The sequence below is a fragment of the Volvox carteri genome (genome assembly GCF_000143455.1).
Source record: "Volvox carteri f. nagariensis unplaced genomic scaffold VOLCAscaffold_20, whole genome shotgun sequence".
NCBI lineage: Eukaryota > Viridiplantae > Chlorophyta > Chlorophyceae > Chlamydomonadales > Volvocaceae > Volvox > Volvox carteri.
This window is the reverse complement of record NW_003307563.1, coordinates 791,705-804,804: the sequence shown is the minus strand read 5'-3', so window position 1 is coordinate 804,804 and position 13,100 is coordinate 791,705. Positions and strand designations below refer to the sequence as shown.

Sequence of the window (13,100 nt, the reverse complement as noted above, 5' to 3'; positions counted from 1 at the left end):
ATGAACCATCACCCCGGCAGGCAACCGTCTTTATCGCTCGGCAATCGTCAACGACCACATCTTCCGCTATGCTCGCGCGTTCCTTGCCTGCAACCGGGACAAAAGCTTTTGCTTCCAGCTTCTTGACAAGAAAACCCTTGGCTATTTCCTCCTTTAGGTCATTGTCCTTTGGCTCCGTTTCTTTGCCTTCCCGCCTATTGCCGTCGCCGCTGGCCCGAGGTTGGTGCGCAAAGCCTGGTTTCTGCGCAAAGCTCCTGTCCAGCTCCATGTTTCACCTCCGTGGCTTGGCTAAGCAATCCTTACCGACAGCTGGTGGAATGCCGGATCACTCCGACCGCTCGGTTGCCGCCGCTGGCAGCGGCAGCAGCAGCGTCGGAGGTGGCAACCGCCCACATCAATACACCAACCGTTTAGCTTCGGAGCAGTCTCCGTACTTGTTGCAGCATGCGCACAACCCGGTAGGTGCTAATACCCAATGGTATGTCCTAATTGTCGGGTGCGCGTATTCATTCGTGGAAGGGAGCCAACCGAGGAAAGAAGCCCCATGTAGGGACCTTGGATGGTGGATGGATTTCCATGAAATCAACTAAGTTACACAGCATGGGTGCCTGCCCTGGTCCGGGGCACCTCCCACAATAATTTGGGTCGCAGCGATTTGCACACAGCAGCGGTTTGCGCATCCCTACTACGGTTGTGCCTTGGCCTCGCTGTGACCTGTCCATGTTGCATGTATTATAACGGTTTTGGTTTCGGAGCAACTTGTACAGCTCGGTGCAGCTAAGCCGAATTTACAAATGGAAACATCTAAACCCACATCCCGAATAGATGCAGCCATGCTACACTATCTGAGAAGGCATGCTCAAACGCAAATGCGAAGTAAGCGCTGAAAAACCCAAATCGCATGAGTGTACGTGTACATTTGTGCGCTCTCAGCAGAGGCCTGGACAGTTGTCAACGCACGTGCGCATGTGCCGTGAGGACATGTCATGCTCGCAATTTGCACTGTCGGCTTCTAGAGCTGACGTACGCGATGATCGGGATTCAGTCGATATGAGCATTCATCATCCATACCCACCCATCCACGCATTCACCTACCTACACAGCCCATCCATTCATCCTTGTGAATGCACCACACGCGACCCGTAAAACAGGTCGACTGGTATCCATGGGGCGAGGAGGCGTTTGCTCGCGCGCGTGCGGAGGACAAGCCCATTTTTCTCAGTGTTGGATACGCCACCTGCCACTGGTGGGTGTGAAGACCAGAGCAGGCCAGCGTTCGTGCGGCGGTCCTGAGGGCGCGTGGGTACGGCATGGACGAGTGCGTGGGGTCTGTGTATACTGCTTGGCAGCTACGACCGATTACGATGCGAGAGCTCTCCGCTGAGTGCGCAAACAACATGTTGTGCTCCGGGGCATGCTAAACCGCCATTCCATGCCATACGGTGCCCTGCAACGGTCGCGCAAGGCAAGAATGGACGGGCATGGTCGCACGCCACGTTCTTAACTTGCTCCTGGCTGCTGGCTGCTGCTCCTGGCTGCTGCTGTGCGCTGTTGCTGGGTGCTGTTGCCGCCCTTCTCATGGAGCAGGTGCCATGTGATGGAGCGGGAGTCCTTTGAAAGCGAGGAGGTGGCGGAGCTGCTGAACCGAGATTTTATTTCCATCAAGGTAGAGGGCGGGAAGGAGACGAGGATACCTTTCTGGATGGTATAGCGCCGCCGCCGCTGCTGTCGGCATGTCCTCCCCCAGGGATCTTGCCTGTCATACCTTGCTTCTGCCTCAACAAAGACAGATGAGTTTGGCTGTTGGTTCTCCTTGAGCCCGGGGGGGGGGGGGAAGGCCGCGGCGCAGTCCTCTTCCGGCTCGCCGTCTGTCTGTGCGCCCTGAGTTTTTTCGGGGGTTCGGCACTGCGGCGCCAGACCCCCCCGCCAGAGCTGGCATCGCGCGTGTGAACCTGCCTTCTGTAGGCCCGAACCACGTATACCAACATCCCCGAATGTCGGTGCGTGTCGTTCAACGGCCTGCAGGTAGATCGAGAGGAACGACCTGACGTGGACCGTGTGTATGTAAGTACGGGTCGGTATCACCCTTACAATCAGTTCGCCGCCGAGAAGTTTTGTTCGCCTTTGGTAGTTGACACGGTTGGAGCGGTTGGCGATCGGTTGGCAGGCCGAGCCGGAAATTTGCTGCGTGCCTTAAGAAGGAATCGGCACACACACCAGGTCCGATCGCAAATGCACGTACTGGACTTGACTGGATTCACGGACAGGGCTCATTTCACACACACACACACACATATGTACACATTGGGCATGCACAGTGTGAGTTAAGTTTGGGCTCAGATTCACAATGATGGAACAGGGCCGTGGGCCTTGTGATTATGCAATCGAACAGATAAGAGGACGTTGCATAATGCATATGCAATCGAACAGATAAGAGGACGTTGCATAATGCATATGCAATCGAACAGATAAGAGGACGTTGCATAATGCATATGCAATCGAACAGATAAGAGGACGTTGCATAATGCATATGCAATCGAACAGATAAGAGGACGTTGCATAATGCATATGCAATCGAACAGATAAGAGGACGTTGCATAATGCATACCATTTATCAATCATTTCGGTGTATGCGTCATGTCGCTACATCCATCAGAGCGTCTCTTCGTTTGCGCGCCTTTCCCTTACGCCATCGCCTTACCCGCCTTCCGCCGCGCTCGCCATCGCCCCGCATCCCGCATCCCGCCACCTTTGCGTGCGATGCACCCTGCGCCGTACAGATGACGTACGTTCAGGCCGTCAGCGGCAGCGGTGGCTGGCCCATGAGCGTGTGGCTGACACCTTCCCTGGAGCCCTTTTACGGCGGAACCTACTATCCACCAAAGGTATGGCATTACGAGAGTATGTATTCGGTTTCGGATTCGGTTCCAACCTGGGTTCGCTGGACTCCTTTTTGAAAGCCTGTTCATGGTGCCCGTCCCTGCCTCCTTACCTCCCTACCATGTGCCTAATTAGGACCGCTTCGTCGGCGGGCAGCTGGCCCTGCCGGGATTCAGCACCGTGCTCCTCCGCATCGGCTCCCTGTGGCGCACCAACCGACAGGATCTCAAGAGCAAGGTAGGTAGGAAGAGGAGTCTTATAGAGAGGGCGGCTGGGCTGGGCTGGGCTGAGCTGGGCTGTTGTACGGGAGTCGGGGCTGCGGATGTGAATAGGGCTGCTGCGGTGCTTACACCGGCAGCGGCCAATCGTTTGTCAATTTGCACCGTTTGACGGGCTGTGCGTCTCTCGCCAAGCTAAGTAAGGTTTTGTAACTTTAGGCCGGCATTTATGCCCTTGTCCTGGGCTTTACGCCCTCAATGGGTTCTTGGACCTGCTTGACCCGCACCCGGCCCGGCTGCATTTCGTCGGCTTGCAGTCGCAAAGTCATCACCATACCCCTCTAATCGTCCCCACAAATCATCCTCCCGGCGCTGGACCTGGATCTGGATCTGGATCTGAATCTGGATCCAGGCCAGTTCCACCCTGGCGCAGCTGACGGAAGCCCTGACAGAGGCAGCCGCGGCGCCGGCTGGGCCCACCGAAGCAGCGGCTAACGCCGGTGCTGCGTTGCCGCCATCTCTTGCTGCCGCCGCCGTGGATGCATGCGGCCACGACCTGGCTCGTCGATACGATGCGGAGTATGGCGGCTTTGGCGGAGCGCCCAAGTTCCCCCGACCCAGCGAGATTAATTTGCTGCTGCGGGCTGCTGTCAGGCAGATGGTAGGAAGTGCTTGGGTGCTGGCGGCCGGGCAGGGTTCGGGGTAGCTTGTGTGGTTGGGAAGGGTGGCGGGTCTGGCGTCTTCAGTTTTGAGAGTTGGCTTTGGACACATACATCTGAGATTAAAGTTGCACTTTGCAGGTTGCATTTTCCCTTGCACCCGCTACGCTATGCCGTCTCCCTCTCCGACGCTTCCGGGTTTTCCCGCTACGCTGTATTTCCCGAAAAGCACTAGGAGGTTACCCACCAGATTTCCTTTCCCCACGGTCACTAGTCACCTACTAGTCACACGTACGTTTCAACGCTCAGGTGCATCTCCCCTTATCTTTCATTTCGCCCCTTCCCCCCCCGCTCTCAACTCTCAGCAGCCCCTCGCTCTCACAGCCCATCACTTTCCACCCGCTGCATAATCCCTGTTCTCCCGCTCCTTCTCTTCCTTCCGCCGGTACACGTCGGCACATAAACAGCGGTAGTAAAGTTTACAGAAGAGCAGTCGCGTCATTGAGTTAAGGCTCCAACAGCAGTTTGCAGCATCACTTGCAGCATGGACGCCGGCAGTTGGTTTCCTTGCGCACTTGACTTGGCATCATACCTATAGTATTCCCCCTTCCGCCGCCAGTTCCCTGCATCTGATTTACCTCTCCCTGCCTTCCTCCCTTTCGTACCTTCCTCCCTGCAGGAGCAGGGCGACCAGCTTGCCGCCCAGCGGCGGCGCTCCATGGCGCTCCACTCGCTCACCGCCATGGCCTCCGGGGGAATGTACGACCAACTGGGGGGAGGGTTCCACCGCTACAGCGTGGACGAGCTGTGGTGAGTTCGGGACGGGTGGGATGGGGGGCTTAGGGTCAGTATTGGGCAGTGCTGGAGGTTGGGCGAGTCCGTGAATGTGGCGTGGTTCGGGGGCGATCTTAGCTTACAGGACGATGGCCGTGCGTTGGACAGTATTGGTCTTGGTCTTGATTTGTCGCTGGGGAGGCGCTCAGGACACACGAGGGCCTTTTCGGGGCCGCCATGGGTGCGTTAGAAAACCGCGCTAGGGCTTGATGCCCTGGATAGCCCTATCGCCGCCTTGTATGCAGCTGTTAGCCGTTATAGTCCTAGCCGCATCCTTACGTCCTATCCCTTGTCGAAGGTCCTTAAGAAAGCTTCTTGTCCTCTCTTTCCCTCGTCGGCAGTTGGTTTTTGCTTCTTGCGTGATGTATGTGTTTCTTTCCGCTCCTTATATTCTTCCGAGTTATGTGAGTTCTTTTGGGTTGTCGACCTCCTCTTTAAAATTAAGCCCCCGGCCACGCTTTACACGCGCCATCCGAATTCTACAGGCACGTACCGCACTTTGAGAAAATGCTTTACGACAATCCCCAGCTGGCGTTGTCGTACCTGGCTGCCTTCCAGCTGACGGCAGATAAGCAGTACGCGCTGGTGGGTGTGGTGGTAGTGTGCGGGCTGCAGGGAGGAAGGGGGTGAGGCCAGGCCTTCAGAGGGACAAGTGGGCTTGGCCTTGGAATCTGGGGAGTATGTGCAATTTTGTGTGTGTTTGCGGAAAGTAGGATGGGGAAGAGGTTGCGCTTGTGCAGCGAGTGGCCGTCTTCTAGTTGGTTATGGCGGTTAGTCACTTGACTGAATGCGGTCGGGCCGCGAACCTTAGGACGTAATGGTCAGTTGCATTAGAGGAGGAATCCTAAGTTCCTAAATCCTGGGGGGCCTTTGACATCACAAACATACATACTTTTTTGTCCATTTTTGGATATAGCGCCCTGGACTGCAGGCCCTTGGGCCCCCTCAGGGCTCCAGGTATGGACCCGCCACACCTTGGAAGGGTAACGCAACTCCGGAAGGTGTAACACACAAACGCACTTACCACATAGCTCCCAAGTAAAAACATCTACCCGGAGATTCCTCCTACGTTAATTTACCTTTTTATCCACCGAGTCATTCTGCCACAAGTCTCTGGTGGTTACTCGGTCTCTGGTGGTTGCTTGGGTGTAAAGTTATTCTCATGTACCGCCACGCAAACCGCGTCATCTCTGAGCTGTGATTGCGGCACATACGTCGGTGTGTGTTCCCTCGGAGGTTGCCCGCGGTGTGCTGGACTACCTGTTGCGCGACATGACCTCCCCGGGTGGTGGACTCTACTCCGCGGAGGATGCGGACAGCGAGGACCCCCACAGCTACATGACCAGCACCACTACTGCCGCAGCAGCCGCGCCCGCCGCCATGGAAGCCGGCAGTAGCAGCAGCAGTAGCAGCTATGTTCAGGACCACAAGCAACAGGAGCAGCAGCAGCCACGAGGCGAGCGGAAAGAGGGCGCCTTTTACATCTGGGATCATTCTGAGGTACGTCTTTTCTGATCTCGAGTATATCTTCGTCAATCGGTATGGTGCATTAGGAGGGGGCTGGGATGGGGTTCTTGGTGAATGTACAGCGTGTCTGGAGCTGTACGATAGGACTGTGGGTCTAGTCATGGGGGAAAGGTTTGTGTAGATTGTTCTGAAATGAAAGAAGGAATGGAGCGGAGGTTATCAAAAGGTGGGCTCCTGAGTGCGAGGGAGTGACCTGAGCGGTTGCGTGCTGCGCCCACATGTGCACCTACTTTTGCAGCGTCATTAAGGTTTGCCTGTTCAAACTGTGTTTCCCAGCAAGCGTGGCATGCATGTTTTAACAGGCCAGGCGGCGGGTCACGGAAACCCCATGTATGTGTATTCGTGCGTGTATGTGCGTCTGTATGATGTGTAGGACAGGGGTGCATATCTTCACCCGTGGCAGCTACCCTGCGAAACCCTGCCTTCCCCGGTATTTCGGGGCACCGTCACCTAGTCACCCTAGTCAACTTCTCAGTGGGATCGCTTATCCCCTCCCGTCCCCTTCAAAGCCGCTCTGCGCCCAGCGCATCCCCTCCCCTTCAAAAGCACACAACACAACTCGAATCCAGGGCCCGCCCCACACGCACCCCCACCCGGAAACCCATCACCCCACCCCCCAGGTCGTGTCTGTACTGGGGCCGGAGCTGGGACCGTTCTTCTGTCTCGTGTACGGCATTGATGAGGAGGGTGAGCGGGCTTAGTGGGGGGGTACGTCGAAGGAAGCGGGGAGGGGAATGGTTGAAGCGGGTTTCTCTGTTGTACGACCAACCGCTTTGGTCGGTTGTCGACGGTCTGTCGAGTTCTGGGCAGTTGCAGTATCTCTTTGGACGCCAGCAGCAGCTGGCATTGATGAGGAGTTCGTTGGAACAGTTGACCCCGCTAGCTTCTTTGCATTATATGGTTTCCCAATTCCCAACCCCCGGGCCCCATCCCCCCACCGCCAACCCTCCTTCGCTCCGTTCGCTCCATCCAACCTTCTGCCCTCCCACGGTCTTTTCACGGTCTTTTCACGGTCTTTTCACGGATGACTGATCCTTCACCAGGCAATTGCAACCGCAGCTCCCGTAGCGACCCACACGGCGAATTCGAGGGCAAGAACGTGCCGTACATCGCCACGCAGCCGGCGGTGGCGGCGGCACGCTTGGGTCTGCCGTATGGCGATGACGCAGCAGAGGCGGCTCGCCGGCTGTCGGCGGCGCGGGAGGCGCTTCACGCGGCCCGGGCTTCGAGGCCGAGGCCCTCCCTGGACGATAAGGTGGGTGGATGGGTGGATGGGTGGATGACCAGTAACGAGGGGAATGGGATGAGGTTGGGGATCGGGGTGAGGCGGGTGAGGTTGGGGGAAGGAGCTCGACAGGGGGAGGGTCGATTCCCTGTTGCTGCCTTCTGAGCCGGATGCAGATGCGCTGATGGTGGTGGTGGTGGTGGTGGTGGTGGTGGTGGGGGGGGGGGGGGCGGCGGCTTGGAGCCCCAACTTGACGCGCACTTGGCCCTCACCCCAATGGCGGTGTAACACACATATACATATATTAAAATAATGTTATATGTAAGAAGTATAATTTAAAACCAAATTATTTTATGTATGTATTATATTATGTCATACATATATGTATGTATGTGATTGAATGACACCCACCCCTCGGACCCTCTGGGCCCTGGCCCCTCCAGATTGTGACGGCTTGGAACGGAATGGGCATCGGCGCCTTCGCGGTCGCTTCCCGGGTCCTGGCCTCCGAGCAGCAGGTGCGAGGCGGCATCTGATGTCTCGGAGGGGGAGAGGTGCTTCTCATCCAGCGATCCGGCCATTAACGAAGAAGTAGATAGCAACGGCTTTAAACGTCTTCAACCGCTCTCAAGGCCAGGCGATCGCGTGGGCGGGTGAGAGGCCCGATATCCCTCCGCAGTACCCTCGGTTACCCCGCCCACCCACCCCCTCTCACTTGGCTGGCATTATTGCTTTTCTTCTGCGCTTATTTTAGTCTTGGCGGCTAGGTAGGTAGTTTTTCCGGCATCTTCTTCGCTACGTCATCCCGAGGTCGCCGCCTTTAAGAACGCCTTTTGGTCAGTTCTACGTCTGGTACACTCTTGCCCTGGCAGCAGCTTCTTCACTCGTTCGTGGTTCGTCTTTCCCCCCTATCACTCCCCTCCGCCAACAGGTAGAGCGGCTTTTCCCGTCAGAGGGCCGGGCCCCAGCTGCCTACCTGGATGCGGCCGTGAGGGTGGCGGCATTTGTTCGAGAGCACTTGTGGGACCCCGCGGCGGGCGGCGGGGTGGGACGGCTGAGGAGAAGCTATTGCAAGGGGCCGTCAGCAGTGGCGGGTAGGGCCGCCTGGCGAGTGGTGGTTGGAGGTGACTTAGAATCCTTCTCGTCGTCCTCCTCTCCCTCGCCGTCCTTTCCCGCCCCCCAGCTTCATTCGTTCGTGGTTCGTCTTTCCCCCCAATTCGCGTCTCGCGGCGTGTTCTCGTCGGCTGCGTGTGGTTGGGTCGCGTCACGTCTGGTGGGCTCATTTGTCGTTTCCCGGACGCCTGCAGCTCCTCACACCTGTCGACCCCCGTGTGGACCCACACAGGCTTCGCGGATGACTATTCGGCGCTGGTTTCGGGGCTGCTGGACCTGTACGAATGCGGGGGTGGACGGGAGTGGCTGGAGTGGGCACTGCAGCTGCAGGTGAGGAGAAGCAAGGAAGGACATGTGCCCGTGTGCGTTTGTGCGTGTATGTGTGTGTGGGGGGGAGGTCAGGCAAATCACTTGGGATGTTGGGCTGCTGAGTCAGCACTGCTGCTCTTTCTCTCTTTCAACACCTCCCCACACCCGGGTTAGTCGCAGGAATGCATTCGGACGCGTAACAGACCCCGGTGTTATCGCTTGTCTCGCACAAGATCATGACTACCACCGCCGCCATCCCGCACGTTTCTGTTTCTGCATGGTTTCTGTTTCGCAGCTTGATCCTGCTGGACCTCTGGTTCATTTTCCCACCCCAAATTCTGATTGCTATCTTGCTACCTGATACACATTGCCGTCTTCCACACAACACATACACACATGCTTACACACATGCGTACACACCTTGCAAGAATTACCTCACCCCTCACCCCTTTTCCGTTTCCGCTGCTCGCAGGCGGTTCAGGACCAGCTGTTCTGGGACCCCCAGTCCGGAGGCTACTTCTCCACGCCGGACCCCGCCTCGGCGGATGCGGACCCCTCCATCAGAATCCGGATCAAGGTACGACGCGTTGGCCGTACAGTGCCACAGCCACCACCCTGGCAACACAGTGCCATAACACGGCTGCATGCAGAAGTTGTAGTTTTGTGTGGCATCTGGTACGGCATCCAGTACATAGATCTGGGCGACTTAAACCTTTCCGCGGTTGGCTGGCATTTCCTCGTGATGTGACTTCTCTCCCCCCGGCCTTGATTCATACTGGGTCTGGCAGCGTACTGGCTTTCATTTTCCAGCTGCAGATGCAGATCTAATGTTGAACGCACAACAAACCAGGTCAATCCTTTGTTTTGGATCAAAACCTCCGCGGCACCGTGTTCACGTTCTTCGTTGCTTCGTGTCTTGCTGTGCCGTGCCTTGTATGTCCTCCCCATCGCGCGGCCCATCCCTCGTCACCTTCACACAATATACAAGTCACCTTTTAAGTTAACACCCGGCCTTTCACACCCACACCGATCTGGGGCACCAGGATGACTACGACGGTGCCGAGCCAACCGCCTCCTCCGTGGCGGCTTCCAACCTGCTGCGGCTAGCGGACATGATCCAGGAACGACCGTTGTACGGTGCGTACGGCAACGAAATTCCCTGCGGCCCGGGTGCGGGCTCTTGCATACATAGCTGACTCACGATTCTTTCACGAGTCTTTGATCGGACGGAGCTGTAGTGGGATGGGATGTGTCTTGCAGATGCCGAGATATGGCGTGCGTGCTGTCTTTTGCTCCCTTGGGATGCAGCTGGCTCATGACGGAATGTGAGCAGCACGAGCGGGGGGAGTTTCCGAGCCGTGCGTATGAAGGCAGGGGCACGTCCACACGTATTATCAGCACAACTACCTGGACTGCATGGAAGAGTTAGCCACAAGGCACAATTATACTTATACGCGGCCTTGACGTCTCGGTGGTCTTCTTCCTCCGCTCCCTCAACGCGCCATGTGTCCTTACGGCCTCTGCAGATACTACGGCATCTACGACTACTGGTCATGCGATGCCTTACGATGAGGCGGCACGGCGCACGTTGGCGGCCTTCTCGGCGCGCATCACGCAGGCGCCGCTGGCGGTGCCGCAGATGTGCTGTGCCGCCCACACGTTCAGCAAGCGGCCCCTGCGGCAGGTAGGTATAACGAACGGAGTGGGGGCCCTGACGAATGTCGGGAAAGGCGGTTGGAACTGAGTCGTAAAGGGGGAATGGTTAGGAGAGGATTCTGGCTATGGGCAGCGACAATGTCACTTGCAATGGGGCTTATTTGGGGGCGGTTTGGGGGAGTGGGGTGTTGGCGATGGGAGGGTGTTCGGCCGCTTTGACGCACGCTGTGCTGTGCTGTGCTGTGCTGTGCTGTGCTGTGATAGTTCTCTGCTTGCACTGGTTGTAAATAGCAAAGCGCCGGTCCCCTTCAGGTCCTATTACTGCTGACATTTTTCGCTGGTAGTTGTATGGGTGTCGGTAAGTGACTGAGACTTATTGTTATAAGTCTTGCAGTCTTGCATAGGTTCCGTGGCCTGTTGCGACAGACTTGTTGTCTTGGGGTTTCGATAGGGATATCGCGCACAGGTAATGGGACGGTCAGTCAGAACTGACCGGGCAACCAACCGAATAGGCAGCTAGGTAGAACGGCTACGTGTGTGAGAAGGGGCAGAAGGGGCTCCAACGGTCAGTGGAGCTATCGCGGCTATGGCCGACATCAAAACCCCCCCCGTGCTCCTCCAGGTCATTGTGGCTGGCACGGCGGGCGCCACGGACACCGGCGCACTACTAGATGCCGTACACTCGCCGTACTGCCCGGACAAGGTAGTGCTGGTGATGGACCCGTCCGACCCGCGGGACATGGCCTTTTGGCGGAAGCACAACCCGCCCGCGTACGACATGGTGGTGGCGCACTTTGCCAGGCTGCAGAAGTCGCAGCAAGGGCAGGAGGAAGGCAAGTGAATATATTGGGTAGGGCGGCGAGGGATAGGCATATTCTCAAGCCACATACGGACATCGGAATACGGTGATCATGATGGTTTGTTGGTTGTTGTGGCCAAAGGTGCATTCCTGCGTGTGGGCTGCAATTTCAAGGGGCTACCCAAAGGGGCATGTCGTGCTGTATCCACAAGTGGCCCCTTGCGCGTTTCAAAAGATGCATGCTAGCTCCAAAGGCCAAAGCATGGGACGAAAGGCGCAGATTGATTTAAGAGGGACCTGCCTCCTCTGCCTACGGGCAACGCTTACCTAACCTCACTGACGCGTCCACCCAAGCCTCTACCTTCTTTGCTAGTCCCTCTCATCTCTGTCACTCCCCTTTCATTTCCGTTTATGTTTCTTCCCGTATGTGCTCCATCCTTCACGCATACGCCCCGTTCTCTCGTGCAACCACGCCACGACAACGATGCCGGTGACGGCGCTGCACACACAGGAGCAGGAGCTGGAAAAGCAGCAGCGGCGACGGCGGCTACCGGTACGGTTGGTGGCGAGACACAGCCCGCAGTTGTCTTCATCTGCCAGAACTTCACCTGCCAGGCGCCCACCACCGACCCTGCCCGGGTGCGGCAGCTGCTGGCCCAGCGACAGGTGTGTCGTGAAGGCTCGGTGCAGCCTGGGTGTGCGGGGGAGAGGCTGGGTGAGCTGAAGGAAAGGGGAGGGACATGTTCACGGGCAGGAGTCATGGACCGTGGAAAGGGCGCGGGAAATGGAAATGGAGAGGGGGAAGGAGGAAGGTCCACAGATGCCCTTGAGGCGCATAAGTTACCGCTGCATGCCGGGGATCTTCTACGGTCGTCGTCAACTTGCATTTATGTAAGCCATTAAGTTGTATGTGCTTCCCCCCTTTTTTGCAAGCACGAACGATTAGTTATACCTGGGCTTGTTACACCTCTCTGGGTAATGCAACCGCGGTGTAAAACACACACACTAACACACACACATAGAAGAGTATATGCTTTCCGTATTGTTGTAGCCACGCACTTAACAACTTGTGTGGCCGATGACAGCTTCCGCACGTCCTGCCATGTATTCGTCCGTATTGTTGTAGCCACGCACTTAACAACTTGTGTGGCCGATGACAGCTTCCGCACGTCCTGCCATGTATTCGTCCGTATTGTTGTAGCCACGCACTTAACAACTTGTGTGGCCGATGGCAGCTTCCGTACGTCCTGCCATGTATTCGTCCGTATTGTTGTAACCACGCACTTAACAACTTGTGTGGCCGATGACAGCTTCCGCACGTCCTGCCATGTATTCGTCCGGATGTACCCTGGCTGAGCACCTGACACTCACCAGCTCCTTCTCTACCTCCACCTGTGTGCCTGAACAGGCTCCTCCGGGGAGTGCGGCGCAGATGCAACACTTCGAAGTCAAGCTGTGAGCTGCCCCAGCCGCTAGCTCTCCGTTCGCGCTGTTCATGTTCAGCGATTGGCCCCTACGGTCTTTCAGAGCTTTCAGCCGTCAGCTTTCCGAGTGCCGAGGGCAGTGAAGGGGCAGTAGGGCGCTCCGGTAAGAAACGTCAAGCCCTTCTGCTAAACATGGTATTCTATCCGGCTTACAGCCGCTCATAAAGGACTCTGCAGCCCGTATCACGTCCAAGGGCAGGCTGGATGCAGACCGAAGGCTCTGCCTTGGCCCCTTATCCGCGGATTGGGTGCGCTGTGCGGGTCTCGGCTTCCCTGCTAGCAGGCCACTGAAGAGGGGAGGTGACACGATCACAGGTTCCCAACCACCTCCGTCATATTAGCCCCAGCTACTGCTGTCTTGGGATGTCGGGCTCCGTTATTGGAGGCAACCGTGTT

General features: G+C 57.0%; 1 protein-coding gene across 1 annotated transcript; it reads left to right on the top strand.

Moving 5' to 3' along the window:
* Positions 1-317: 317 nt before the first annotated feature.
* On the top strand, positions 318-12,123 carry VOLCADRAFT_81232 (uncharacterized protein; the record flags this gene model as incomplete). The annotated part of the gene is made up of 21 exons (XM_002950803.1): positions 318-458; positions 1,152-1,246; positions 1,588-1,666; positions 2,026-2,064; positions 2,781-2,885; positions 3,016-3,121; positions 3,551-3,759; positions 4,437-4,567; positions 5,077-5,176; positions 5,828-5,984; positions 6,048-6,091; positions 6,739-6,805; positions 7,162-7,373; positions 7,787-7,861; positions 8,275-8,437; positions 8,689-8,786; positions 9,238-9,342; positions 9,809-9,902; positions 10,292-10,449; positions 11,044-11,205; positions 11,791-12,123. 21 exons carry the CDS (start codon positions 318-320, stop codon positions 12,121-12,123), a joined length of 2,673 nt encoding a protein of 890 aa, XP_002950849.1.
* Positions 12,124-13,100: the final 977 nt, after the last annotated feature.